At 37.7% G+C, this 27,399-nt stretch overlaps 1 protein-coding gene across 1 annotated transcript in view; it reads left to right on the top strand.

Moving 5' to 3' along the window:
• Positions 1-27,399, top strand: part of TRIO (trio Rho guanine nucleotide exchange factor) — a 225,100-nt gene that overhangs the window by 155,664 nt on the left and 42,037 nt on the right. Inside the window, exon 34 of the mRNA XM_085220442.1 lies at positions 4,613-4,856. Coding sequence (XP_085076568.1) covers positions 4,613-4,856 — 244 coding nt within the window. The remainder of the gene's footprint in view (positions 1-4,612; positions 4,857-27,399) is intronic.

The raw sequence follows: 27,399 nt of genomic DNA, 5'->3' as shown, positions 1-27,399 counted from the left end.
GCAGTCTTTTATACATATTTTCAGTGGATGAGATGAGATTAAAGGATTCCATTTTAATTGCAGTGGCTTTTTTTTGTGTGTGTGTGTGTCTATTGAAGTGTGAAGCTCTAGAGCAGCTTAGTTTTGAAGGCTAAAGAATGTCCATAATTGGAAATGATGCAAAAACTTTGGATAAATGTTAATCATAATTAATTCAGCTGCAACTGCTTGTGCTCTGGAGGAACTAAAAGGAGTGGACTAGATGTTCTAAGATCCCTTTCTACCTACATTTTAATATTGTGATGTATCTCCATGTTGCAAATCAAGTTAAATACACCAGTAGCACCAACCTATCCTGAAGTATTAGAAGGTATAAACCCAAGCTAAAACGTAAGCTTATTGAGAAGGAGATACTCCATTGATGTACCTTGGTTTTCCAAATGAATGCTCTTACTGTGCCCTTCTCAGTAGATATTTCGCCCTTCACTGTTTACAGCATTCTTCCCATTCATGTTCCTTAGCTCTGCAGACACCATTTTAGGTGGCTAATAAATAAAAGAGATGACACTTGGCTTTTTGTTCCACCTTTCAGCTGTGTCCTAACTTCAGATCTTGATCTGGTTTTAGCATCTTCTTTTGAACTTGATCCAGTGCATAGGAAATGATCTGAGGAAGCTGAAGGAAGCCGTGTAGTTCTGATAGATCTCTTTGTGCTTGGTTAACTGAGCTGGCAGAAACGTTAAATAATCCAAACTATTTTGATAGCTGAGAAAATGATAGGCTTTTCTAAGTAGAGCCATCATACGATGTTATCCTAAGTGGCAGGAATCATGCCAGCTGCTCTGTGTGGTCAGTGGAACAGTATTTTATTTTTAATGAATTATCTTTTGTGCCCAGTTGATAACACTTTCTACTGCTTTCTGTGTGAATTTGTATTTCATTTACATGCTTCTTAAAGCTTGGGCATAGAAAAATCACTGAAGCAGCAGGAGACAACCAGTTTTAGCAGCTGAAAATGCAGAAAAATCACCTGCCAGGAGAAAAATAAAGACAAACTAGTTTTTTACCTAAGTTTAAAAAAAAAAAAAAAAAAAAACCTTGTTTCTGAGCATACATCTCTCCTCAGCATTAGAGACCAAGTTTGGATCTGGTCAAAGAGAAATTCCCTGAGAAAGAAGTGCACTGACAGAGAAAAGACACCCAAGTTCTATTTTAAAAAGAAGTTATAGATTTTTCACACTCGAAATAATTAAGAAAGCTTATTAGCTGCTCTCTTTCCTCCCACTTCTCCTTACTATAAAAGTACCATGCGGTAGTAAGCTTAATAAGCAGTCCTTAAGTGAGGCAATATATAAAGGCCATTGTATTTGACAGAAGTCAGTCAGTAGTGATGATGTGGTATCTCTGACTTCTGCAAACCTGCACTAAGAATCTGTGTATATAAGTCATGGGTTATGCCTTTTATTTTTTTTTTTTCCTCTCTACAATCAGCAGTGATTAAAAAGCCCCAGCGAGGTGAACATAGATGGTTAACATTAATTTCAGCAACAGCAAGACACTGTGTCCCATGATAAGCTGTTTAATTAAACCTTACGCCTTTTTTAATCTGCTGTTCTATTTCTGTCTGGCTTTTGTTTCTCATCAGGACTCTGTCTCTCCAGTTTCCATGTTTCAGACATAGCCTCATTTATTTTTATCATGCATGATTAATTCAGTTTATATAAAGAGTTTCTTGAGAATGACGGATAAAGCCCTTGTTCAGCCTAAATTTTTATTTAGGTGGTTTGCAACTCCTTTCTCTTCAGTGCAAATCAGTCTCCTGGTTCTGCTGTGCCTCTTTCTCTTCCCTCCAGCTAACCTAGAGAGCCCTGCCAAAGCTGTCCAACAACAGCTGTTGAGCAATGTACATAATCCCAGACACTCCTTGCTGTCCAACTGCATTTAATCAGTGCAGAGGAGGAAACTGCTTTCAGAAACCATGTTATGGAAAAAAAATGAACAAAGAAACAAAGGGAGAAGCACTGTTTCCTAGCCATTACAGTTGGGGAGGTGAAGAATGGTCACTATCCCAAGAGAGGGTAAAGTTGATACACACGTTTTTTGGGTTTGTTCTTCATGGTGATAACTTTAAACGTAATCTGAGTAGAACACCCCATTGTATAGGTGTTCTAGACAGCAGCAAAGAAGTCCTGTGTTAAATTGCGTCAAACGATGTTAAAGTCTTTGAAAACAGGGAAGAACTAACACTAGCACTTTGGAAATGTCTTGTATACTGCTTACTCAAGTGTGATGGAATGAGGAGTTTAAATGGAGTTAAACTGATCAGCCAGGACATCTAATTCCTGCGCAGTCTTAGTGACTTTTTTTGGGTAACTTAGTAGTTTCTGATATAGCTACCATCATTTTTTATTTTTTTTTAAGCAATCTTTTTCCTTTAGCTTAATATTGTAAAAAATGTAGCTAGTGAGCAAATCTTTGTTTTTTCTTTTTTGCTTTTTCCTTCCCAATTCAGGGAAGGAGAAGGAATAACATCTATACTAATGCCAAAAGCACGTGACCTTTGCACAGCAGACAAAGTATATTTCTATTTGCAGGGAAGTGAAGGGTCAGACAAGGAAGCAGAGAACCAAAGCATGTTCCTGTAGATATTTAGGAGAAAATACAATGTCTAGATGGAATTTCTGAAGAGTGTCTACTTGTTACTGTCTTAATGATTGCACTGGTGGGGGGACACATATGAAATTCCCTGGGAAAAATTTGGTCTCTGAAGTCATATTCTGTCAGCTTTTCCTTAGTCCCCATCAGCCATCCAGATGGTTTCAATTGTTTCTTAGTTTGTCTGAAGAAGGCTGTAACATAAATCAATACCAGAAAACAAGGGAAAGCTCTTACTTTTTCCCCTTGGCATAGTTTTGCATGGACTAAAAACTCACACAATATGGAGAATGAGAGGGAAGAGAAAAAGGAAGTTTTTAATGAGGGAGAAGGTAGCATGCTTTGAAAATATAGCAGTCATAATTTGGGTGTTGGGACTATCTGAAGAGATGTAGTAGTAACAACGTGATTAACTTTTAGCCTGGATCAAAATGGGTGGAACTTGATTTGCCATCTCTAAACAATAGTTGTATAAGGATGTGGGTTTTTTTGTTTTTTTTTTTTCCTTGTTAGCCTCTGTATTCCCCCAAAGAAAACTTTTTTCTGGGTGTGTGGATGCAAGTAAGGATAGCCATTGAGATTAGTAATCATGGACATGGGAAAGCTCTGGAGTTGGACTGTCTGCTAGGAATTATATGTTGTTGTTGCAGGATCCACTAGGGAGGAAGTTAGAATTAGCCTTTTAGTTTTATTGGATTTTTGCTGTTTTTGTCCTCTGCTTTAAAATTCTTTCTTGATAAGAAATAGTGTTATCCTAGCAAAGATTCTATCTGATGTTTTGGCGCAAGGCAATGAAAACTTTGGTAATAAAAACTAATAAATAACAATGTAGACTTATCTTCTTCTCCTAAAGCTTGTGAGATGTAGTCAGCAGGCATTTAAGAACCTAAGTGTAAATAGGCAACAATAAAATGGCAGGAATCATTCAGTTTGTGAGTAGAGCACATGCTTCTGTATTAGCTGTGACTGTAACTCTCAGAGAGTGTTTGTCCTCCCTTGTCTGAGTTGAGCACTGCAGGATTACCTCTCTGAGCTGGAGGAGTTGACTAGATTGATCTAAACTACTGAATTTGCAGAAAGCCATACCAGCTGGGTGGTAATGGGAATGTGGCAGTGAAGCACCCTGGGCTAAGTATTCAAACACTAAAGTCTGAAGTGGCCTGGAACACTGTTGCTGCTTGGAAGGAGAAGGTATTCCCAGGATGTAAGTTGTATGAGTGTTCTGGCACTAAGCAATCTTGGGAACTTTGCAAAGTTTATATAATAATTTTCATTTCTGATCAAAGCAGATGAAACAAAGAGGAAATGTAACCGTAGGGAAAAAGTTCTAATGAAGTGTTTTGGAAGAAGGGGGGAAACCCTTGCATGCGTTTAAATCAAGTTTGTGTGGTTTAATTGGGGAATCAGCAAGAAGGCGGAAGTTGTATCACGTAGTTAGGTATTTGGGAATATTACGTGAAGAAGCTTATGCTGATTTTTGTATTCATGTATGGAGTATACCATGTTATTTTGTGACCTGAGAAAGAACTGTAAATGGCATGGGAATGGGTTAGTAAGTTCATTTGAAACAGACTCTTTCTGCCTTGGGTTTGCAAGATGATAAATCTCATAGCGATTGCATTTACTAACATCTGGCTATTTCCTGTGAGTTATCAGCCATAAGGCATATTTTTAAGTGGTTGCTTCTGAGGGTAAGGAGCAGTCTAGCAAGAAAAACTGCTTAAATTCTCCACCCAACCCTGTCACAACCAGTGTGTTTGGAACATAAGCAGATACAAGCAGAGTTAAAAGTCTGTACTAGAAGCATCATAACTGCTTGGTTTTTGAAGTGATCCGTTCTTGATGTGGAAAGCCCCAGAAGCTTGCTATCTCATCCAAAATACGAACCCTGCCAGGAATCCTGAATAGGTAATGGTGCGTGACAGTTGGTTTGATAACGAGTGTTCATCTGGCTTCTTGCTCTTGTTTTCCCTCACAGTTGTCTGGTGGGTGCGAGCTGACGGTGGTAATACATGATTTCACCGCCTGCAATAGTAATGAGCTGACAATCCGCCGTGGGCAGACTGTGGAGGTCCTGGAGCGACCTCATGACAAACCCGACTGGTGTCTCGTTCGAACTACAGATCGGTCCCCAGCTGCAGAAGGCCTGGTCCCCTGTGGGTCCCTTTGCATTGCTCACTCTCGCAGTAGTATGGAGATGGAGGGGATCTTTAACCACAAAGGTAAGAAATGATGGAAGCGAAGTCTAGCTGTCAGCAGCACGAGTTCTGGGTAATAGCGAGTACTTGATAAATGGGCACTTTGTTGTTCTTATTCTGCCTTGGTTTCTAATTTTTAGTTAGATAAAGCAGAGTGTTTTTAGGATCCTACAGCCATGCTATGGATTCTTTAATAAACAGCATTTGTCTTTGTTAAATGAAGATGTGGCAGAAGATGGAAGAGATTTAGGTAAATTTTGTTTTGGTAAACAAAGTAGCAAAGCATATTAGATCAAGCTTCAATGATAAAGAAATCTATACCTATCATGTGTTGAAAGTGTGACGAAAACATCTTGCATTTAATATCAGTATTTCCTGAGAAATCCTGCAGTAAGAAGTCATGATAAAATCAGGCTCAGTTACAGAAGAGCTAGATATGCACATCCATGTGCCCTGGCATTGGAATGAGCTGTTAGAATTTCTGTATTTTACTTAACTGAGTTTTCCAGGCTAGCCAAGACAAAATTAATTTATTGTTTCGGTGCAGCTGGATTCTAAAATCTTACTTTGCTTTTGTTTTGAATGGAAGAATGAGCCCCTGAAGGGTGTAGTAAAAATCTGATAACTTTTTTTGATAGTTTTTATGGTTTTGCTGTACTATAGTTCGTCCTTTGGCTCAATAAATTTTCCAGGCTCACAGAATTGTTAGTTATTAGAAAAGATGTTTGCTTGCTTCATTTGAAGCTGTTTGAAGTCTTTTAACAGAAAGCAATGTGAATTAAAATAAACAATAACTAGTTCATTAGGTGTTTCAGCACATGCTGGAGGAAAAAATGCCTTTCAAAAAGCTTGTTATTACTAGTAACAAATTTAATAAGAAAATGGTGCTGGGGAAGACTTTTTTCCCAGAACAAAATTACGTATTTGGAGAGGTTTTTATAAATATGCTCTTTTTTTTTCCAAATTTTCCATCCATCCCAGAACATCACACATTTTCTCATTTAATACTGACCCTGTATTAACATGCTTGACTAAAATAGGGAGAGTTTATATTACTTATATCAGGAGCATGCACAGGAGGAACTTTCTGAACACAGTGTGATTAAAAACATCCAAAGAATTTAATTGGAAAACATTTTCGACTTCTTGTATCCTCTGACCATTTGGGAAAATAAATTTTGCAGGCTTTTTTGATAATAAAAATGCAGTTAGGTTTCACTTAAGCATTTCTTCCTTGATTGAGGGGTTGAAATCATGCAAATCTTAACAGATGTATTTTTTTCTAAATACAGAATTGATAATTCCAATTCCCTTTGCAGCTTGGGTACTTGGCATTTGAAAGCAGAGAATTTTATTAAGAAGTAGATTATACTGAACACGTAACACATGTTACGTGAAGAGCACTGAACCTGTCAGACTTCTGAGGGAGAGAAGTTACATTTATTATTCAAACCAGTGGACATAATCTGTATTGGTATTTTTCCTTCAGCATTTGTTTGGAGAGAAGAAGGGGCAGAGCATTGTAAAATTAATAGAGTTTGTGTTTGACAAATTGCTTTTTAAAAAAAAAGCATTAATTAATTATATTGAACATGGAAACTGAAGAAAAGAGAAGGCGAGGGCTAGAATTAATATGATTTGCATGATTGAATGCAGGTTCAGAAGTTTCTTCTGTTCTTGCCTCTTCCATAGACTTCCCTTGTGATGTTGTTGCACATCATCTGAACCCCAGCTGATAAGAAGCAGCTGCTACTTGTTTATTCCCACTTTAGTGGGTGTCAGGCTTCAGGACTTGGGTGTCTGATTCGTAAAGTTTCCTGTGCATGTGACTCAAGTCAGCGTGAACTGTATTGAACATGCAGCCTATTATATAATGTCAAGTAATCTGAAAGCTAAAAAAAAAGAGAAAAAATAAGCTTCAGATTGTGCACTTGAAACCATAGGATGCTTTTGACTTCAATCTGTAACTCAGCTTTCTATTACTTGAAAGAAGCTGCGGTAGTGTTCACTACACAGAGGGGTTACAAAAAATTGGGGAAAGTTGGTGGGGTGCTTTGTTGTTATTTTTTTTTCCGCTGCACGGAGAAATGTTCCTCTTACAATCCCAACCAGAAGTTGTTATTTGTCAAGTGCTGGATTTGATTAAAGATCTGGAAACAAGGCACGGGGGGATATGCTAATCAGAATTGCGAGGGGAAAAAGTAGATGATCTCAGTTTTTAAGTATTGTTCATTGTGGGCATTGATTGAGTTATGAATTCTTAAGAACTCTGAAACAACAGCACCAAAAAACAAAACACTCTTATAAGAAAGAACATGTGAATGACTTAGATAAATTAAAGTAGGCCTTTGTGCACTTGGGTTCACCACTGTTAGATTTCCTGATTTCTAATGATTTTGCAACTCAGGCTTTTTAATAAAAATCCTTTTATTTATGTATTTTTATCTACAATGCAATACAACTTCCAGATTATTTGCATGATTTAACAAGTGAGGATATTGCCCTGAGGAGTTTTAAGGTCTGCAAACATACACAATATGTCATGTGAACTGTGTGAGCATCAGGTATGATTAATTCTGTACACTTCAGGGGTTAAAATACGTGCAGCAGACATGAGTCTGGCGTTTGTGCATGTCTGGCATCACAAGCTGCTGTACAAGGCTTAGGGAGAGAGGTTTTACACAGTCCTATAGAAGAAGAGGAGATAACCCACCATCAGACAAATGACAGGGGTAGCTGTTTGAATGTTGACTCCTTAGCTTATAGAAATGGATTAATTGAGTTTTTGCACTCTTTTCAGTATCATTTGGACTCTGTAGGTCTTTAGTAATATCTGCTCATTTTAGTTGCTACAATGAAACAACTTTCAAAGGTTTCCTGGCAACCCATAGTTCAGATTCTAGAGATCCTACAATTCTGATCTTTTCAACAGCATTTAACAATCTAGTCTGATTGACAACTAGAGCTAGAGAGGCATCTCAGAGTTGAAGTAAGCTTCAAAGTTTTGAAACAGCAAGCCTTTTCTAATTTACAGCAAAATCATATTTCATCACTAAGTAAGAATGCATTGGGTAATATTTAATGTCTTAACTGCCTGAAATGGTGATCATCCAAAATAGGGTGATAAGAAAGATTATGAAAGTAGAAAGTGTGTTCCATGAAGTGCCTTGTTCTGACAGCTGATCTTGGTCATTCTGTGTCTGTCCAAAGCTCGTCAGTCACAGAAGGTAATATTGATTTATTCTGATGCTAAAAGACAAGAGGTGACAGCCCAGAAAGCAAATCTCTTCAACTGCCTACATAATTTTATAGTTGTTACTTGTTTTCTATTGCATCCAGGCCTGGGGCCCCCAGTACAGGAAGGACGAGGACCTCTTAGAGCGGGTCCAGAGGAGGGCCACTAAGATGATCAGAGGTCTGGAGCACCTCTCCTATGAAGAAAGGTTGAGGGAATGGGACTTGCTTAGCTTGGAGAAGAGAAGGCTCCAGGGAGACCTCACTGTGGCCTTCCAGTACTTGAAGGGAGCATATAAACAGGAGAGGGAACGGCTGTTTACGAGGGGGGATAGTGATAGGACAAGGGGGAATGGTTTTAAACTGAGACAGGGGAGGTTTAAGTTAGATATTAGGAGGAAGTTTTTCACACAGAGGGTGGTGACACACTGGAACAGGTTTGCAAGGAGGCTGTGGATGCCCCATCCCTGGAGGCATTCAAGGCCAGGCTGGATGTGGCTCTGGGCAGCCTGCTCTGGTGGCTGGCGGCCCTGCACATAGCAGGGGGGTTGAAACTAGATGATCATTGTGGTCCTTTTCAACCCAGGCCATCCAGGCCATTCTATGGTTCTAGGAAGATGTATTGTTTAAAATATCTACTTAATATCAAGGGGTAAAAAAAAAAAAAAAAAAAAAGTACTTATTGTATCTTCAAGATCTTCAGTCTTCAGAATTGTATAATAATTCAGCAAACAAATGTTTTTTTAAGCATACAGAAAAGATTACATAGAAAAAAAGACATTCGTTAGGTAGATAGTGTTGATTGCAGATTCCAGACCTCTTGCTTGCTCTGCTGGATATCAGATCTATTTTTATAAGTTTTTTGGGTCATTTAATCAATTTAATATGCATTTTTGCAGATGAATACATTTAAAAAAAAATCCCTTTTATAATGAGGAAAAAGACAAACAAGTGGGTAGTGAAGAGGCTGGATAACAGTTGGTGCACTCTACAAAAAATAAATTACTAGCTTTAGAAGAACATGTTTTTCACAAGTAATGCATACAGCAACATTTTTATTTTCAATGATTCCCCGCATGTTATTGAGTATGGGTGAGAAAGAATGTTCCCATTGCTTTATTTAGAGCTTTTCTCCTTTACCAAGGTTTCTTTTCATTCTGTTGAACATTCTTTTTTATATATGTAATTTTCTTTCCTTTGCTTGCAGGACGTTTAAACAGCCACAAAGCTTTGGGTAAAAGGCAAGGGACAGGATTCAGTATAGCAAAATTAAGCTTGTAAGTTCAGGGAAAAAAAAATTGGCACATATTTAAAATTGTTTGTAATTTTTTTACCTATTATACTGCAATACCAAATTCTGGCTTTTGATTTTACATTGAAGGTGGAGTCTTTACCGGTGCCATAAACAGAAAAATGTCTTTTCAGCAGTTCTTTTGTTCTGTTTTGTTTGTTTGTTTTTTCCCCACAACTTCAGTATCTCTTGAAGGATTTATGGTACAGTAAGGAGCATCAAATAACTGACACCATCTAATAAGATGATTGACAAATTTGATTAAAGAGCTAAGTTTGAGATGACAAAGCTCTTGAGTGGATATTTTTACTGCTTGCTGTGAAAGTAAAGAAGGAAAAAATATATAAAGAACAAGTGTTTGCTTAAAAGCAGAGGAAGGCTGCAGAAGGGGAAGATTTGCTGTTTTAAGACTGCGAGCAAGTAAAGTGTGGGCTATGAGTAAGGACAGAGATCTCCCCACCCATGGCTCAGAGCCAAAGCACTGCCTGTGAGACTGTCTGACAACCTCTGCAGCTGCAGGAAATGAAAAAGTTACAACCCAGGCCCACAGGGAAAGCAGCTCATAACAATGACTAGGTATGTTGCTTGCTTTGCTTTGTTGCACTGGGGCCACAGGGCAAAAGGTGCAGGCTGTAGTTTCCAAGACACAAAACAGCAAGGGATCAGCTTCTGCTGCATAACCAGATGTGATCACATGCAGAAAGTGATACTGGGGAATGTGGTGCGGTGTACCAGATGCTAAATGTTAATTTAAGAATTCTGTTTCTTGATGAATCAATTATCTCCTGACAATATTTCCAAATTGCAGGCTGCCCATCCAGATAATCATTTGATGGAAAGCCTTATGAGCAGCTCAGAGGATACAGAGCTGAGCAGTCAGTTGGATTTCACACTCTGCTGGTGTAAATTAGTAAAAGATCGTAAATGCCATGCAGCAGTGTCAGTTCACCTTAGTTACCAAGCAAATTTGAGCTTAAACAGAAGTGCAGGCATTTTGTTAGCTGAAGTTTAACTTCACAATTATCAGCTGTTTTGAAAGCTTAATAAATCATACATTTCCATGTAATCACAAATATTTTTTCCAAGAAGCATTACTAGTCTAAGTGCTATAAAGATGGTTTGAATAGTGTGTCCGTGTCTATGTGTCCATGTATGTATACGTTTTTTTAAAAAATATGTTCTTGTGCTCTGGGCCAGATAAATAAAAGAGCTACAGTATGAAAGTAAAACAAGAATTCTCTATCCTGACTTTCTCACCTAACAGTTTCCAGCTAAAAACATGTTTTGAGCATAAGTAAACTTGAATAAAATGTCAGCAATTGGCTGTGGTCTGTTAGATCATAATCATTGCTTTATAGCCTTACTGTATCAGATGGTCAGAGTTTAGTGACGGCCAAATTCTAACTCAGGCTTGAATAAACGTTAATGTTGGTGTGAATTATTTCCCTGGGGTTGTTCAGTCCTAAGCATGGTTTTGACATGGGTTTTGAAGATTCACTGAATCTCACGTTTTGGTTTTCTGTGTTTTCTATACATCAAGTTTATATGCGCTCTGATTTCTGCTTCTGACTTATGCAGTGGTCTTATAGCAAAACCAAGTCCAGGAAGATGTGACAGATACCTCTTTATTTTCCATGCTAACTCTAATTATAGGCATAAGTACATGGTTAATTTTTCTCTGGCATTTTTGTACATAGTGAAATCTCTTTGCACTGTTGAGGAGTTCGCTATATCTGAGAAAATAAAGAAACATTATAATACTATCTTAAATGTACAGTTTGTCACAGAGAGCTGCCAAATCTCTTATAAATTGCAGTTGGAAAGGAAATCTGTGTGTAAAAAGTGTCTGCTTCAGAACAGCTGGATTTGTACAGCTGATCTTTGGGAGGTAGTAGGTGGATATAAACCAGCAATTCTGATGGCTGTAGGTTTCCCAAGTGGGTTATTTTGCTTGCAAATTAGCCTTTCTCTGACACCAGTTTCTTCTCTGGAGCGTGTTTGTTAGGCATTTGTGTGCTACAAATGCTGATAGAACGTTGTCATTTAAGGAAAGCGTTCTGGAGCATTTATTTACTGTAACTGTCCTAGGTGCAGCAAATCCTGAAAGAAGTTGCTTTGGTGTGAGAAGTTACTTGTTGAGCTGTCTTTTTGCCCATGTTTTTTTTTTGTAACAGCTGGTGCTGGCCTATGGAGGGGAGCCACATATTCCCCTTCCTGCAGTGAGCAGCCCGATGGAGCCATGGGGCTGGAGACAGCTCTTAGGCGTGAGGGTGGGAGGGGAGCATCACAGCTGTGTGCTGGCTGCCTTGTTCCCAACAGGCTGCCATCAGTGTATGTTTTTATGCACCTGGGCTGGTTTTTCATTTCCAAGGACCATCTGGGTAATTTCACACAGTTTTTCTTCTGCCACAGAACTCTGAGCCCTCTGAAGGGGCCCTTCAACCTGGAGAAGGCTCTGGGGAGACTTTGTAGCAGCCTACCAGTACCTGAAGGGACCGTACAAGAAAGCTGGGGGGGGGAGACTTCTTGTAAGGGTATGTAATTACAGAACAAGAGAAAATGGCTTTAAACTGGAAGAGGGTAGATTTAGACTAGATATTAGGAAGAAATTCTTTACTGTGAGGGTGGTGAGACGCTGGAACAGGTTGCCCAGAGAGGTTGTGGATGTCCCCTCCCGGGAAGCATTCAAGGCCAGGCTGGATGGGGCTTTGAGCAACCTGGTCTGGAGAGAAGTGTCCTTGTCTACTGCAGAGGGGTTGGAACTAGATGATCTCTAGGGTCCCTTCCAACCCAAACCATTCTGTGATTCTGTAAACTATGTAATATGGCTGCCCATGAGTCTCCTGTTCCTTTCATGACTCTAGTTTGCTGCTACTTTTGCTACTGTGGCAGATATTCTTAACCGTGGTACTGGGAGGAGTGTTTGTGTTTAGCAGAAAGGAGGAAATGGTTGAGAAACAGGTTTAAGTGGGTGTTCTTGCATACTTTTCACATAATCACCTTTCGTCATTAGTGCATACGGGTGAAAGCAGTAGGATTTATCCAGGCCAGTGACTTCCTCCATTTCTTGTTTTGTGAGGTCATTCTGAAAGTATATACCCTGCTGACTTCATTTTGCTTCTCCTGCAATCAAGTAGTAAATTACTGGTCTCTGTTATGTGTGCCAAACCAGAAATTCTGCATCGCTTTTAATGCAGCTGTGTTTTAATCTTTTAGTGATGTAGCAGAAATAAAGTCCCAGTCAAAAGAAGGTTTTAAAAGAACATCAAGTTTTTAAGGACAGACTGGACAAAGCAATGATTGATTTGTTCTGGTCTCATAGTTGTTGTATCTTTTTTAATCAGAAGGTTGGACTAGATGAATTTGTGATGTTTGTTTCAACCTAGGTCATCCCATGATGCTACGTTTAAAATTCAGAAATGCTAGTATGGACTTGTTATGTTCTAAGTGTTTTCAAGTCTTAGACTCCCCTTATTGTCTGTGGATATATCACAAATGCTTCAGGTTTTGCCCCAGAATATATATATTAATTCTATGTAACTAATTGAAATGAATCTTAAAAAATATTTCTCCTCATGAAAAGCACTAGTTGAGTGTAATGATAGCCTCGTTAGGCATATATTCATTCCTTTAAGGGATCAGTGATGTGGAGATTGCTTGGACACACAGAGTAGGGAAGTCTAGTTGCTTGTCAGAACCTGCAGATATGCTGATGGATAGCTTTTAAGGCAGCCATCTGGAAAGAACTAGTAAAGCTGATTGGTCATATTTTACTTTCTACAGAAACACTTAAAGGACATGGAATTATAGAGTCTAAATTCAAGTTCCTGCACTTCCAGGAAACTATTGGATATGGCTCTCTCTAGCATCTGATTGAAAAATGTCCATGCTAAAATACAACATATTCCATGCAGCTCCTTTTCTTGCTGAGAGAGTATCGAGCAGAACTTTCTAAGGTGCAGCAAAATCAATGGGGAAAGTCAAAGAAAAACTTTTCTCCTTGAGTGATTTTTCATTGTTATTGTTTTCTGGTTTTGTTTTTTAATTTCAGTTGGCTCCCTCTTGAGATTATTTTCACTCTCAGCAGCAGTCGTGTTACATTGGACTGTGTTATGATGGGACCTCAAAGCTCTTAGAAAGTAATCAGTTCTCCTGATGAATAATAGGAGGGCTTGCTTAAAAATTTTAAATGGAGGGAATCTGTAGTGAAGAGTGAGGAAATAAAGGCTGGGCTCACGAGCAGAAAAGTATGTTAAGGAAAAGTTTTAAAAAATAAATAAACTGGATAAGTGAACTGATTCAACAGTATTAAACGTGGTATTAAACAGAAATGTTTGATTGGTGTCTTAGATTTTTTTTTTTTAATGTTGGTTGCTAATATTTTAAGGAGGATATTCATCATGGCCTGACTGGGTTGGTTCATTATGGCATGTTTTGTGCTGGTTTTTCTCATTGCCTCAGATAACAAAATATGTCTAATTGCTGGCTGATTTAGTAAGATAGGCTTAGATGTGTTTATCCTTTCATCCTAAAAATCATGGTAGAACTAAATGCAGTTGTACCAGAATCAGTTTGATCAACAACTGATTGAGAGATCTGGGTACCAGTATGGATTAACATCTAAAGAAAATGTTGTGCCCTGCGGGTTGATGCTACATTCTTTTTGTATCCTGGATGCTTTCATAAAGTGGTATGAAACTGTGGTATCCTGTGCTCCCTCACATCATCTTTGTAAGACTGCTGAGATTAACAATCCTCAGAACTAGAGTAAACTGAGTAGTACTTTATCATCTTTTACTGTTTGTGGAACAATGCAGCCTTATTCTATTACTGAAGCTGTAGCCATGATGAGATGCTTTTACATTTCTGTGTTGATTTTTATTTGAGAAGTATTATTTTATTGATTTTTATAATTTACCTTGTAGGAAGAAGCTTTTTATTATTTTTATGAAACAAAATTGCAGGAGATAATACAATTTTGTGAGCTTTTAAAAGACGGTAATACCTTTTATAAAGTTTAAGTTCTTAAGAATACTAAGCTCACGTTTTTGTCAGTAATAGGAATATGTAGAATATAGAGTGTGTATTGATCTCTCTTTGTAACTCAGTTAAAATATAAAACCAGCATAAAACTTTTATGATGCGGACAGGCATTGTTCAGGAGGAACTAACTCAGAAAGGAAAATATACAGAAATTCTGGCAATTAACAACATTTTCTTACACCTAAATTCTAATTGCTATGCTGAAGAAGCATTATTGTCTCAATTGCCTGTGATTGCTTTCTGAAATATCTGAAGTATGGAATCAAACTGGCCATTTCATAACTACATTTCACAACTCTGGTGAATAGTGATAGTGTAAGTTGAACAAATTTTCAGTTTTGTGAATTATTTGGCCATGTTCATATTTTGATTTAAACCTAATTTTTTTTTTCAATGGATGTAAAACACGTTTTACTTTTCCAGAACTAATTGTTCTACATCTAAAATTCAGAGTAGCTAGAAAAAAATGTTAATTACAATGTAGCAACAATCACACTTTTGGGGAATTGTTTGGCAGTATATTTCCTGTAGTGTTCCTGTTTTTAACATCTGTTAGGCATTGAAGAATTATGAACCCCTATGCTGTGGGCTTTTTGCTCCCTTATTCTCATTGTGGTAAACCTATCTAAATATACTTACATATGTTTAGTAACAAATCTGATTCAGCACATATAGTCTTAACAGTGAGAGAGAAAAAAATGCCCATTTCTGATTTTTGTTCTTCTGTTAGAGGTACTAACAGGAGGTACTGGGGCAGTTGCTTCATTTTTCTGGAGTATTTTTTTAATACATAATAAAAGAATTTGTGAAAGTTTGCAAGCTTTCTGGTTAAAGGCTAATGCTCAAAGTCCTTCAGGTGTATTCAGCGCTCTGTGCCTTCCCTGCTTCCAGAAACAGCAAGGTGTTGGGTTGTAGTTGGGCTCCATCTGCCGTAACTACCAGTGCTCCATGGCTTAACCAGTACTACTGCAGGGACATAACTTCTCTTATGTGGCGCTCAGCAGAAATAAAAAGCAGAGAGGTCTTGATGAAAACTCTGTGTGAATAACAACAATGTATTTGTACAGTTCGAGCTTAGCAGAAGTGGAATGAGAAATGTATTTTGATCAGTAACATTGACCAGCAGGTAGCCCAGATAAATGGCAGAAGCAATTCCTCCACATGCATGTGTATGGAACTTCAGCAGAAGTACCACTTATTTTTTTTAATGACCTAGTCTGCTTACTAGAAGTGTTCACTTTCCTTTGAAGTGAGTTAAAAGAAATGAATTTTAAATCAGGAATGTATTTCAATATTTTGAAGACTTTGGATAAATATATTCTAATCCTTTCCTCTTGTCTTTATGTATTTCCAGTTAAGATAGTCAGCAGAGATTTATGTTAAGAAGCATCCAGTTCCTGTATGTGCAGTTACAACTGGTTTGGAAAAGTGAACCTTGTTTTGATTCTTTTTTTTTTTTTTCCTTGCCAACCAGCTGATTCCTTTTATTTTTTGGAGTGGGGAAGAAAGAGAGAGGGTCTTGAAAGAGAGGCAGAGGAGAGTGCTTCAGAAAAATGAAATAAACAAAACAGTGAAAAGGGTGATTAGGGGCAACTTGGATAATAACATTAATGTTTAAAACCTACTGTTTCTTCTGTGTTTCTCATTAGGACAGCAAATATTTCTCACTTAGAACATTTATTCTGTTTTCTGCAGAAAACTGTTCTCTGTAAGGCTATGGCATATTTCTTCTCCCCTCCCACTCCCCTCCCCACTGCTAAGTAGCGCATGTATGTGGAGCTGCATTCCTTGGACTCATCCAGAAGATTCTGTTTGAATTATCTGAATCTGGTTTGTTGTGGTTTTGCTGACAGTGGCTGGGATCCTTCAAGCTGATTTGGCGTTGTGCAGTAGTGACTGTGTTGAGGAGTCAGAATTTTCCCAAAGGCTTTCCAGATAAACAGAAGGCTGGGGGCACTGAATGTCTCACCATTTCTTTGAAAAGCGAGTGGTATATGTACTCCAATTCCTTGGCTACAGCACAGAACAGACTTAAACTCAAGAAAATAACAGCCTAATGAGTAAGGAGAGTTTTCTGATGTCATGTGCTTTTTTATATTCTTTCTTACTGCAGGCGTGAGCAACAGCTAGGGCATGTTCTGCTGAGCTGGAGACAGGAAGGACTTGTTTAGATCCTGGCTTAGAGAACTGAATAGTTGGATAAATGGTTCATTTCCCAATAGTTTTAATTAAAACCTGAGTACTTCTATGTCTTGATAACAGTTGCTCTTGACAAATGCCTTACCCAACATGTAGAAAGGAGGAATATTCGCAACTCACTTGAGAATATCTCTTTACCTTCAATCACAAAATACTTCCCTGAGGTTAACCAACTAAGGAGGTAGCTCTAACTTAAAAGCATGCCCCTCTTTTATTATTATTATTATTATTTACTTGTTTATTTATTTTAATTGAAGCACCTCATTAGGTTGAAAGGACTTCTTGGAAATCTCACATTAGGGATGTTCACATAATTCATTGTAGAGTACAATTCCTGATTCAGTTTAGAGTGTTTTTGGCAGCTGGCAGCTCTAGTAGGAAAGAACAGGAAACAACGTGCTGAATGCAAGCGCAGAGAGCCGCTGTGAGACGATTCCGCTCCATGCAGATCAGCAGTGTTATCTGTAAGACCAAGGAGGAACAAGACTGGCTTTGGGAACAGGATGATCTTTGTGTGTGGAGCTGAAGAAACAAGATCCTAGTGGCACAGCTGTGCTCCAAGCATTTAAACTGTGGGCACATTGTATGCTGAGGGAAAGGCAAAGTTAGCAGCCTTTCAGAATTTTAATTGTGGTGTGGGAACTCATCTTTTGAAGGCTTGTCCTCAGATTTGTTTATTGATACATTTTTGCTTGTGTTAGAGCATTCTGGGGTGAGGTAGAGATACTAACTCGCCAAAGATAGGATTTGTGTGCAAAGTCTACCTGTTTATCTTTCAAATGGGAAATTCATCTTGTAAATAAAATTCCTATTAGTTTATGCAGTGTTAATTTAATGCAAGAGTTTTAGTGGTTATGAATTTATGCCTCACTTTGGCTTCTAGGTCTAGGTGATCCTTCATAGTTTTGGGGATGTCTGAGTCTTCTCTCAACTGTATGCTGAAGCATGACTCAAAATTTTAAGCTCTTCTAAATGATGAAATAATTTGCCTTATAGATCACTTTGAGAAATGGTTTTGAAAACGTGACATTTAGATGTTGGCAGAACTAAAAAAAGAATTCATGTTTCTATTAATTTCAAATATCTTGTGTGCTTTTAATATGAACAAGATCTTTTCAAATAGTGCAGATTACAAAATATAGGAGTTGTTTTTTGTAAATGGAATGTCTTGATTATGATAGAGAGGATTCCAGAGGAAGACAGATGTAATTTTGCTTGAGAACAACACTGAATTGTGAAGCTGTTTTCTTTCTTTCTTTCTTTCTTTTTTTAATTGTCTCTTTTGACTTCTTTTTTAAGCTCTGAAGCAACTGAAATAGTTGTTTCAAAATGAAAATTCTGTACCTTATTAGCTTCCTTTTCTTGTTCTGCTTGCTTTTCCCTAGATGGAGCAAAATGTGGTATGAACTTTAAAGGATTAGACTGGAATGCTGTTTATCCTTTTTTAGTATATAGATTCTATTACCATGCAAATGTTTCAGAGAAATGCAGTCAATTTAAATCTAGTTGTCGTCATAAACATGAGATGAATGTTTCCATTCTTACACACGAGGCTCATAGCACTCACAGGTGATGTAACACTTCCATAAGGAAGTTCATACCATGGCAAATGGTGGTTTCAGACCCTGCAGATCACAGCTGGTACGTGTGGGATGCTGAAGTTGTAGCAAGCTGATTTGTTGACCATCAGTGGCAGAGACTCATAAGCTGTTCTTTCTCTTCTGGGATGAGCAGACAAAACATTAATACCTTAAATTATTTTTGCCCATCTCATGTTGTCTACCAGTGAGTCCCAAGAGTAGCTGCAGAAAGTTGATCCTATTCCTTCACTGTCATTATAAACAGAGGTGTGATGCTTTGGTTACACGCATCATGCATAGTATGTGCTACTCAATCTACTGAGAGTATGCAACGCTCTTATAGAAACTGTTGGGCATTTTAGTTTCTTTGTTTATTCTTTGCTGTATTATCTCTTCCATTATGCTGTCTTGAAAGTGAGAGGACTGTTTTAACTGAAATTTTAAAAAATCTTATTGAAATATATGTTGAGATAAGTCTTAAACTGCTAGGGTTAGGATCTGACAGACCTTTCATCAGTTATGTAGAGAGTTGTTAACTGTCTACTTCTTTTTTAAAGGAGATAGTATAAAATGTTTAGCAAGGAAATGCATTTCAGCTTTACACAGCTAAGGTGAAAATAGTTAATATTTCCCTTTAAGTTGTACAATTTTTGATGCTATCAGATGGCATTGGTAAGTATTTAGTGTTCTTCTTTGTGAATCTATTCAAAGTTTGTCCTTCTATCAGGCAAAATTCTAGAAACATTAAAGCAGAGGATAGAGGTGAGGACATCTCAGTGCCCCCTTGCAAATTGTGCCATGCAATCAGAGCTAGTCTGTGCCCAAGCCTTGTTTTTGCCTAGAGGTGTTTTCCACTTAAATATTCTCTTGCCTGCTGAATTAAATTTACCTGACTGGCTCATTATTGCTAGAGATGGGTTCCTACAAAAAACGCCTTATGTGAGAAATCTCAGAACAAGCTCTTAATGTAGACCAGTAGAACTAAGGCAGGTTAAGGCACTGGAATATAGAAAAGCTGATTGAGCTAAAAGACAAACAGAGCATTGTATTAGAGCCTGAAGTAAACCATAGAAAGTTATTGATAGTCTTCTTGTTTGGCCTTAATATTAAATATGCTGATGCAGGTCACTGCCTGAGATGGAAATTGATATTTATAGTGCATTTTTGGGTATTTTAGGTTAATCTAAGAAAATAGATAATGACACTAAATAATAGGCACTGCGAGTGGAGGTTTTGTGATGTGGAAGTTGCATCTCTTTTGCTTATACTTAGGAAATTACAGGTCCTAGGTTTGTCTTGGCCCATAGGAAAGCTGCAGCTATTGTTTCAGTATGTACATTGAGATGTTTTCTAAACAGTTCTTTACAAATATCCACATTTACCTTACAGCATGTTCGTGTCTCCTCTCCAAAGCTTCTGTGAAGCTTTTATCTGCAGTTGTATGTATTGATATCAACTGCGTATCCTTGATCAACCTCTTTTCAGTTAAGTAAATGAAAAATAAATGAAAAATAAATGAAAAAATAAATGAAATATGCATTTGGTAGTAGTTCATGCATTCATTCTCTCTCCACCACCACCATAATTTAGGTTTTAAATTTGTTTTCTGAGAAGAGAAAGGGCCAAAGGAAAACTTGAAAATGATGGTGTTCGATGCAGAAAGGAAAGGAAGGACTTTCTGCAATAGCAAGCTGCAAGTGCTGTGGTTCCCACAGCGTTTGAAATATCTTCCTGCATTTTATTGCTGCTATAAGGTCATCTTATGTGAATTTACACACACACACACACACACACACACACACACACACACACAACACAAAAAAAAAAAAAAAAAAGCTGTTTATAGAAATTTTGTTGAGTTTTAGTCAGGAGCTTTCTTACAAATGGAAATCACTATTTTAAAGCTATGTGGATAACTTCATTATATTTTTTTAAATGTTAGTTAAAGATTTGTGAATTTAACTAAAATAAAAGTGGCTGGATGGTCTTCAGCCTGTTTGATGTGTGTGGGAACCGTTGGGGAGCAGAGGAAAAGGATTGTTTCATTTATTATTTTTCTTACTCAACAGTTAGAAACCAGAATCCCTTTCAGATGTTCTACGCTTTCATGAAGAATAAACTAGCCTTAGTGGAAGTCTCACTGTAGGTGGCAAACTATAAAAATAACTCAAACACTTTTCTTGAGGGAAAAAAGGATTTTTCTTTTTCTTTTTACCCTCCACCCCCCTCAGGAATTCAGTGTAATTTGAAATACATCTTGGGTCAGAAGAATAATGCTGAGGTGTCAGAATTGATGGTTTCAGTGCAGGAAGCTATGAAGGAAAAATTATTTAGAGTTTAAGATGTTTTTCTTTTAGAAATACAAAAAAAGTAAAATTTTAGTCTTAATTGGAGTGTGCCCACGGCTCAATATTGAAATCAGGTTAACATATGTGTATCCAGCTTGTGTAAAGTGCTGATGGCAAGCCTTCTTCTTTGGCTTTGGGTCCCCCGATGCTCTCAGCCCCACATAAAATTCCTACCTATTCTGGCATTACGTGAAGCTGTTTGTGCAATTATAATTGGCAACTTCCTTGCTGCTTTATTTTCTTCTTTTTCAAAACACGCTTGTGGATTTTGCAGTACTGTTTTTTTAATCTCTTCTTGAGGCTCTTTTTTTCCTGACAGTATGATGAAAGCATTTCATTACTTGTTTTTACAGAAATTTGAATCCTTGCTTTGGCCTCATAGCTGTTTCTCTATCGAGCAGTGTTAGCTTTTTGCATGTCCCCTAAAATTAGATGATGAGCTGTTCAAAAGAAGATACCAAACATATTTGTTAGATTTGTAAAGTGATTCATTAAAAGAATTTTAAAAAGAATATTCATGGACAAATGCTTGTGTGATATACTAAGTAAAGAATTAGGTCAGGGGAAAAAAAAAAAATACAACCCAAAACCTGCTGTTTCAGTTTAGTGATTAGGAAGACAAGATGATAAACTAGAAATGGATCTTGCAGAAGAAGAGCTTAGTACTGAATAGATCTGAAATGTGCTTTAATCTATGGCAAGATTTTAAATAAACTGACCAAAAAGTGTTTCATTTTTCTAGTATTTGAACTTGTGTAGAGGGTTTTTTTCCCCACAGACTAGGTTAAAGAAAAGATGAAGGTAATGGCAATTTGTTGTTTGGTACAGGCTTTGTCAAGGAAAATGGAAATTACATAGCAAGTGCTGCATGTTTTCTCTGACCGGAAAATGTCTGTCTTGTTTGAATTTCTCACTGCTTTAACTAAAGCATTAAAAACCTATCTGTGCATTGGAAAACAAAAAGAGGTGCTAAAAGTGGCTTTTGTTTGTTTCAGCTGCTGCTAAGCTTTACAGAAGTGCCAGGCTATATCTTTTCTGAAGCCTGGGGGAAAAATATCTGCTTTGCTGTTTTTTTAAGATTATCCTGAGCCTCAGTTAGGGTAGTTACGGTAGAGTGTAATCTGCTGCATCTGGCTATTCCCACATGTGAATTTAAAGACTGGAACTGAGCTCAGTGAGTCAGAGGAGAGCATCCTAGAAGAGAGGAGCTGCTCTGACTGCAGGGCAGTAGGCTACAGCAGGCTGCAAAGACAATAGCAGCTTCTTCAGCCTGCTGGCATCTTCAGCCTGCAATGTTATCTGTGTGATCACCTCCTGCAGAAGCTGCAGCAAATCCCTGAGGTGCAAGCAAGTAGGTGTTTGTAAGCTGGGCTATCGGAACAGCTGACTCCTCGCCATGCCAAACAGGATTCAACAGACTGACACTCTGGGATCACTTCATTCACTAAATCCTACCTGCTGCAGCAACGGGCAGCCGAGTGGCTGTAAATACTGGATCCTGGATTTAGGTACAAATGTGTACAATAGGGATAAGGGGCTGGGGGGTGAGGGCTTGCTGTTTGTCCAGGGGATGTTTTCCAATCGTAGGAGTTTAGTCGAATGTTTTCTCCTTCTCTATCTGCCTCTATTCTCTCCTCCCTCTTGACCCCAGACAATAAGTCCAGAGTATAACAGAACCTGGATGAGAAAGGCAGCAGCTATGGAATGGGTCTGCTGTGTAAACTGCCGCAATGCTGTACAGTAAGCTCCTTCAGAAAAAGAATAAAAAATGCATGTACTACTTTATTATTTATAGCTCAACTGTGGAAATGAGAAGTGGTAACTCTTGCTCTGAAAGATATTGCTACTGGTAGTAACTGTTTTAAAAGCCTAAAAATTTTCTTAGAATTTTGCTACTAAATTGAAAACTCATGCTTAATATCTGCCAGTTATTTCTACTACATTATTGTTAAGAAGCAATGTTTCGGGGAATAGAGCTTGAAAGGAAAGTGTGGTTGGGAATAAACTAGTCTGTATGCAACTTGTTTAGAGACATCATTGCTACTAAAATGAGTATTGTGCAGGAAAGCAATACTGTTTCTGCCTTGTCTGCAGAAGCTCAGGTGAGAAGAGGGATGTGCACATTAAAATCATTTGTTGCTAGGTCTGTTTCTCCTCCTCCATTGTGTTATTAGCAAGAAATGGTATTTGTCCTTGCCACTTTGACTATCACTGCAGAAGAAGTTTGATTCTGATGCACAACAGCTGAAATGTCTGCAGGACAACATCAGTGTCTGGAGCTGTGTACTTGTTAGGATGCATGCTTTCACATGCAGGTTGTTTGCAGCCAGGTTCAAATCTTATGTGTCTGTTGCTGTGTGCTGTGAGCATGTAATTAAAACAAGCAGCAAAAGGCCAGTTACAATATATGTCATTTATTAGTAGTGAAACTGCTTTTACAGATGGACCAAAAGAAGAGGGAAAGTAGTAGTAAGGTTGCAAGTGTGGAATTAAGGGTATAATGGAAAGTAATCTCATTTATCTAAAGGGATAGGGCTGCATATAAGTCTCAATACTTCCTCAAAAGACAATGGAGCATCAGGGTACCAGCTGAGGGGACTTAATGTTAGCAGGCTATCATCTTTGATCCCAGCAATAGAGATAACTGCTCTGTAGTCCCCAGAGCTGTATAATCACTTTCTAAAACAGTGATTATTCCAGTTTTCAAATGTAAACAAGTACAGAGTGTCTTGGAAGTGGGGGGTGAAAAGAGTCGATTACAAATGATAACTGATACAGAGTGTTTTGCAGCAAAATACTTTGCAGCAATAGCTTACCCAGAGCTGCATGTACCTCAGCTGGAAGTCTGTTAATGGCATGGCAAGAGTCTTTTCCCCTTTACTGTTGTTTTTCATTTTCCTGTCTTCTTTTGTTTGCTTCATTTTTTAATTTCTTGTTGCTACAGTAGCAACAGGCTCAAATCTTTCTATCTTTTAATTCCAAATATTTTGTAGAAAACATGCAGTGTAGAATGTTGGGTGTAGTCAGTCACTTTCCATTGATTAAGATCATAGATATATACAAAGACTTCTTGGATAAGCATACACAATTTCAAAAACATTTTTCATTGTCCTCTGTTTCCTAAAAACAGATGTCCATGTATACAAGTCATGTTGCAAGAAGGCTCAATAGCCTTTCATAATAGGGGAACAAACTTAATTGTATGCCTCCATATAACTGTGGTTATGTTATTGCTTGGACTGGAAAGAGTAAAATTTATCTTTGGTTATTTCTGGCCACCACAAAATTAAAACTAACCATCTGGTTTTAGACTGAATATTCACGATGTACTCTATTGCATGATTTCATTAATAAAAGATTTCTATTTTGCTTAAAAAAATCCTTAAGGTATGCAATAAATTGGTTTGTTTTTAATCAGTATGTTAAAATACTTGTCATGCAATTGATAATTTTGTACACTTGTTTAATTGAAGGATTCAAGTTTTTTTCCCCCTGCTTTTTCCTGAAGTTTGGAGAGGAAATAATGCAATCTAATGGAGGGAGGAAAAAAATAAGGCCTTAAGTAATGAACTGGCAAGAAATTACTGACATCAATAAATAAATATTGTATCTTTGCCTTTATCTGACATCAGTTGGAGAAAGCACAATTCTCATGGTAATTCCACCCATTCCTGTAACTCAAAAATGCTCTGCATTTGAGACAAGTGTGGATAAATATCGAAGTTGTTTATGATTATTTGGCTGGAGATAGTGTTTGTCTGGATCTGGCTATTAGAAATCATGACATCTTTTTTCAGTTACCTTATGAGCTAGAGGAAACAATAGGATGTATGTGTTTCAGTCCCTAAGTGGGTCATGCGAGTCTATATTTCACTTGGGAAATTTGAGAAGCCAATCTCATGGATGAAATCCAGGGAATAAATCTACAGAAACAAAATTTATCCTGAAGTTATTAACCATGTGGGGGCTGGTTTGGAGGAGGAAAAGTGGTTACAGGAATAGAGAGAGTTCTCACTGGGCTTTGAAGAAGCATATTTATTAAGTTCACAGTAGATGGTTTGAAAGAATCTGTATGAATCAAACTAGTTTTCCTTTTTCTCTTTCATAACATTTTATGGTATATCAAACTTCAGAAGTCATTCATCTGTAAAACAGGATGCTTTTACTATAGAGTAATTGTTAGCAAACGTTGTCCAAGAGAGGATAAGAGGTCTCTGAGGACTGGACTCAGAGGATGCAGTGGGAGAGTCCAGCATTACTAATAGGTTAGTGTAATTCTTGGCATAGATCCACCTCTGCACTTTGAAAATCTATTCTTTTAGAATACAGATGGAAACTGTTAAGTATGTGCTGTGTGTGCTTTTCCATCTCCACCAAGAGAACATGCAACAGAAATCCTCCTGAAGCTGAACTCATGTGTCAGCAGAGGTGCTGCTTTCTTGACCTGTATGTCCTTCCTCACCGTTCTTGAAATGGGGCTTTTTTGAACTCTCAGGCTGCAGGACTTGCAGGAGGGTTATCTGAAGGTGCTGTTTCTTGATTAGTAAAAAATGAAGTACTTGTCAGATGCTGCCAGCGTATATACCTTGAGCTTGTACATGTGTCCCAGTTGCTTTCTAGAGTTGATCTGGCAGAAAACACTGTTCCATTCTCACTACCCTCAACACCCACCGCTCACCTCTTAAAAGTAAGTAGGAGCTTATGCAGGAGGACAGATGTCCTTCCACAGAAACTCAGGTTTTTTGCCCTGAAATGACCTCCATATTTTCATCTGAACAACATCATATTCTAATCTGAATTACTACACATTTTTGTCCCCTATGGCTTAGATGCATCTCTTTGGTCAGATTTGCCATACTTTGATTCATGTAATTGTCAAGTGGGTTACTTGCTTTGTGAAATGAGCTAAGACTGAGCAGCATTGTGGATCAAATGTGTATATGGAGTTAGCCCCAGGCAACCTTCTGCCTCTGAAGTCTGTTCCCTCTACTTAAATACGTATTTTTTTGCTCTGATATCTTGTAACTATTCCATTAAAATATAGCAATTTAAAATGGGCTTGTTATCCCCATCTCATTTTCAAAGCAGATACTCAGCTCCTAGTTATAAAGATGAGAAAGGGAAACATTTGCTATTCTGAAGGAGATGCTGTTAGGTTTGCCAAGCAAACTTGGTATAAAACAAACTGTAGCTCCATTTCTTTAATATGAAGAATATGTTGTTAATATCTGAACATTTTTGGAATGTTCAGAATATTCAGTTTGGAATGAAGAATATTCAAAATTTTTAGTAAAGAATTTTCAGATTTAACTTCAAAAAGGGGATGGGAAAGCAGAGGAGTTAATGTGAAGAAAACACTTCAAATACAGAAAAAGACAGACCCCAGAAAGTATATTGATGCATTTTGAAAAGAAAGGTAGAAGCTAATTCCATACTAGGAAAATTGCAGCTGTCTCTTCACATCCTTATCAAATCTGTTCTCCCTGAGAGCATCTATAAATAAACATTTGGTGCATATATATATATTTCTGTATCGTGGTCAGAAGTTTGTATTGAGTGTGTAGACTTACTCTTAGCAAAGCAGAAATGTCTCGAGTCACATTTCAACTTAATTTGTCTCTATTTTAAACAAATTACTTCAGCGTGGCAGCAGTATAAGAACGAGCTATCACCTTGCATAATCAAAGTTTCCTCTAGGTGCTCATTGCTAGACGAGTAAGGAGCAGTGTGTTCATAATATCCCTTTGAATGTGGTTACAGCCAGCTGTAAGAATCCACTGAATTTGTCCATCAAATGATCCAACTCTGTCCTTTAGTGGAAGTGACATGAGAGCAGAGCTTAGGTGGTATCTGTATACTCTATCCTACTTTGAAAAGACTGTATCAGTTACGTAATAGACCTTTCCCTGTGAGGATTTGTTTTCTTCATAGAGGACAGGAAAGAATGTTTTTAGACCACTTTTTTTTCTTCTTTCTATTGCTTTTAAGGATGAGATTGTGCACCTTCAGTCCATTTTTTGAATAAATGGTTAAAAAAGTAGAATTTTTCCCTATTGAGGTAGCTAGAAGAGACCTTCATACAGGTCAACTGTTGAGATGCATTGTATTAAATGTTGGGGACCTCATTAAAAGAAAATGTGTTTTTTCTGTGGAGCAAATAAAGAAAACTAATTAAATTCTTTATCTTGTTTCCTCCAAACACCTTATTCTTATCCTTAAAATTAGACTTGCCATTTAGTTTAGTCCATAATTTAAAAAGGTGATTTACTTCTAACAACAATTACTGTTGTGTAGAAGCTACTATTGGCACTGATCTCTTCAGCTCCCTCTCCCTCCTCCCATCTCCCCCTCAAGACTTTGTGGTTAATTAAAGACAAGAATAAAACTTCTGCTTGACTGCCTTTCAAATGATGTGGGTTTATTTCTTTTATTTTTCTCTCTTCTTGATTTCTACACACAAACCAGTTTTGGATAGTTCTACCATGGTCGTATTGCATCATTCTCCTCTGTGGCCAGTTAGGTAATCCTGGATGGGTGGGAGCTGAGGAATGATTCTAGGAATTGAGATTTAGATGGCACAGAGTTCAAAACATCAGCTTTCTTCTGAGCCTTTATTGGAAATAATTGTGAAGGAAATAAACACAGCAGAAAACTTGCATGGCAAAATGTAACTTTTTTTTTTTGTACACAGCGTGGGCTTGATGATGCCAAAGAAAATTCAGCAGTGCATATGTTATTCCTGAAGAGGCTGTAATCAAATTAATGAAAGTGGCAATGATGGATTCTGTTTTTAGTGTTCAATGCATGGTTCCATACATTTTAATTACACTTTAAGATAAAATGTCACATCTTCTGTTAATTTATAGCTCACT

The sequence above is a fragment of the Meleagris gallopavo genome, chromosome 3 (genome assembly GCF_905368555.1).
Source record: "Meleagris gallopavo chromosome 3, MGAL_WU_HG_1.1, whole genome shotgun sequence".
Classification (NCBI taxonomy): domain Eukaryota; kingdom Metazoa; phylum Chordata; class Aves; order Galliformes; family Phasianidae; genus Meleagris; species Meleagris gallopavo.
This window is presented reverse-complemented; position numbering and strand designations above follow the sequence as displayed.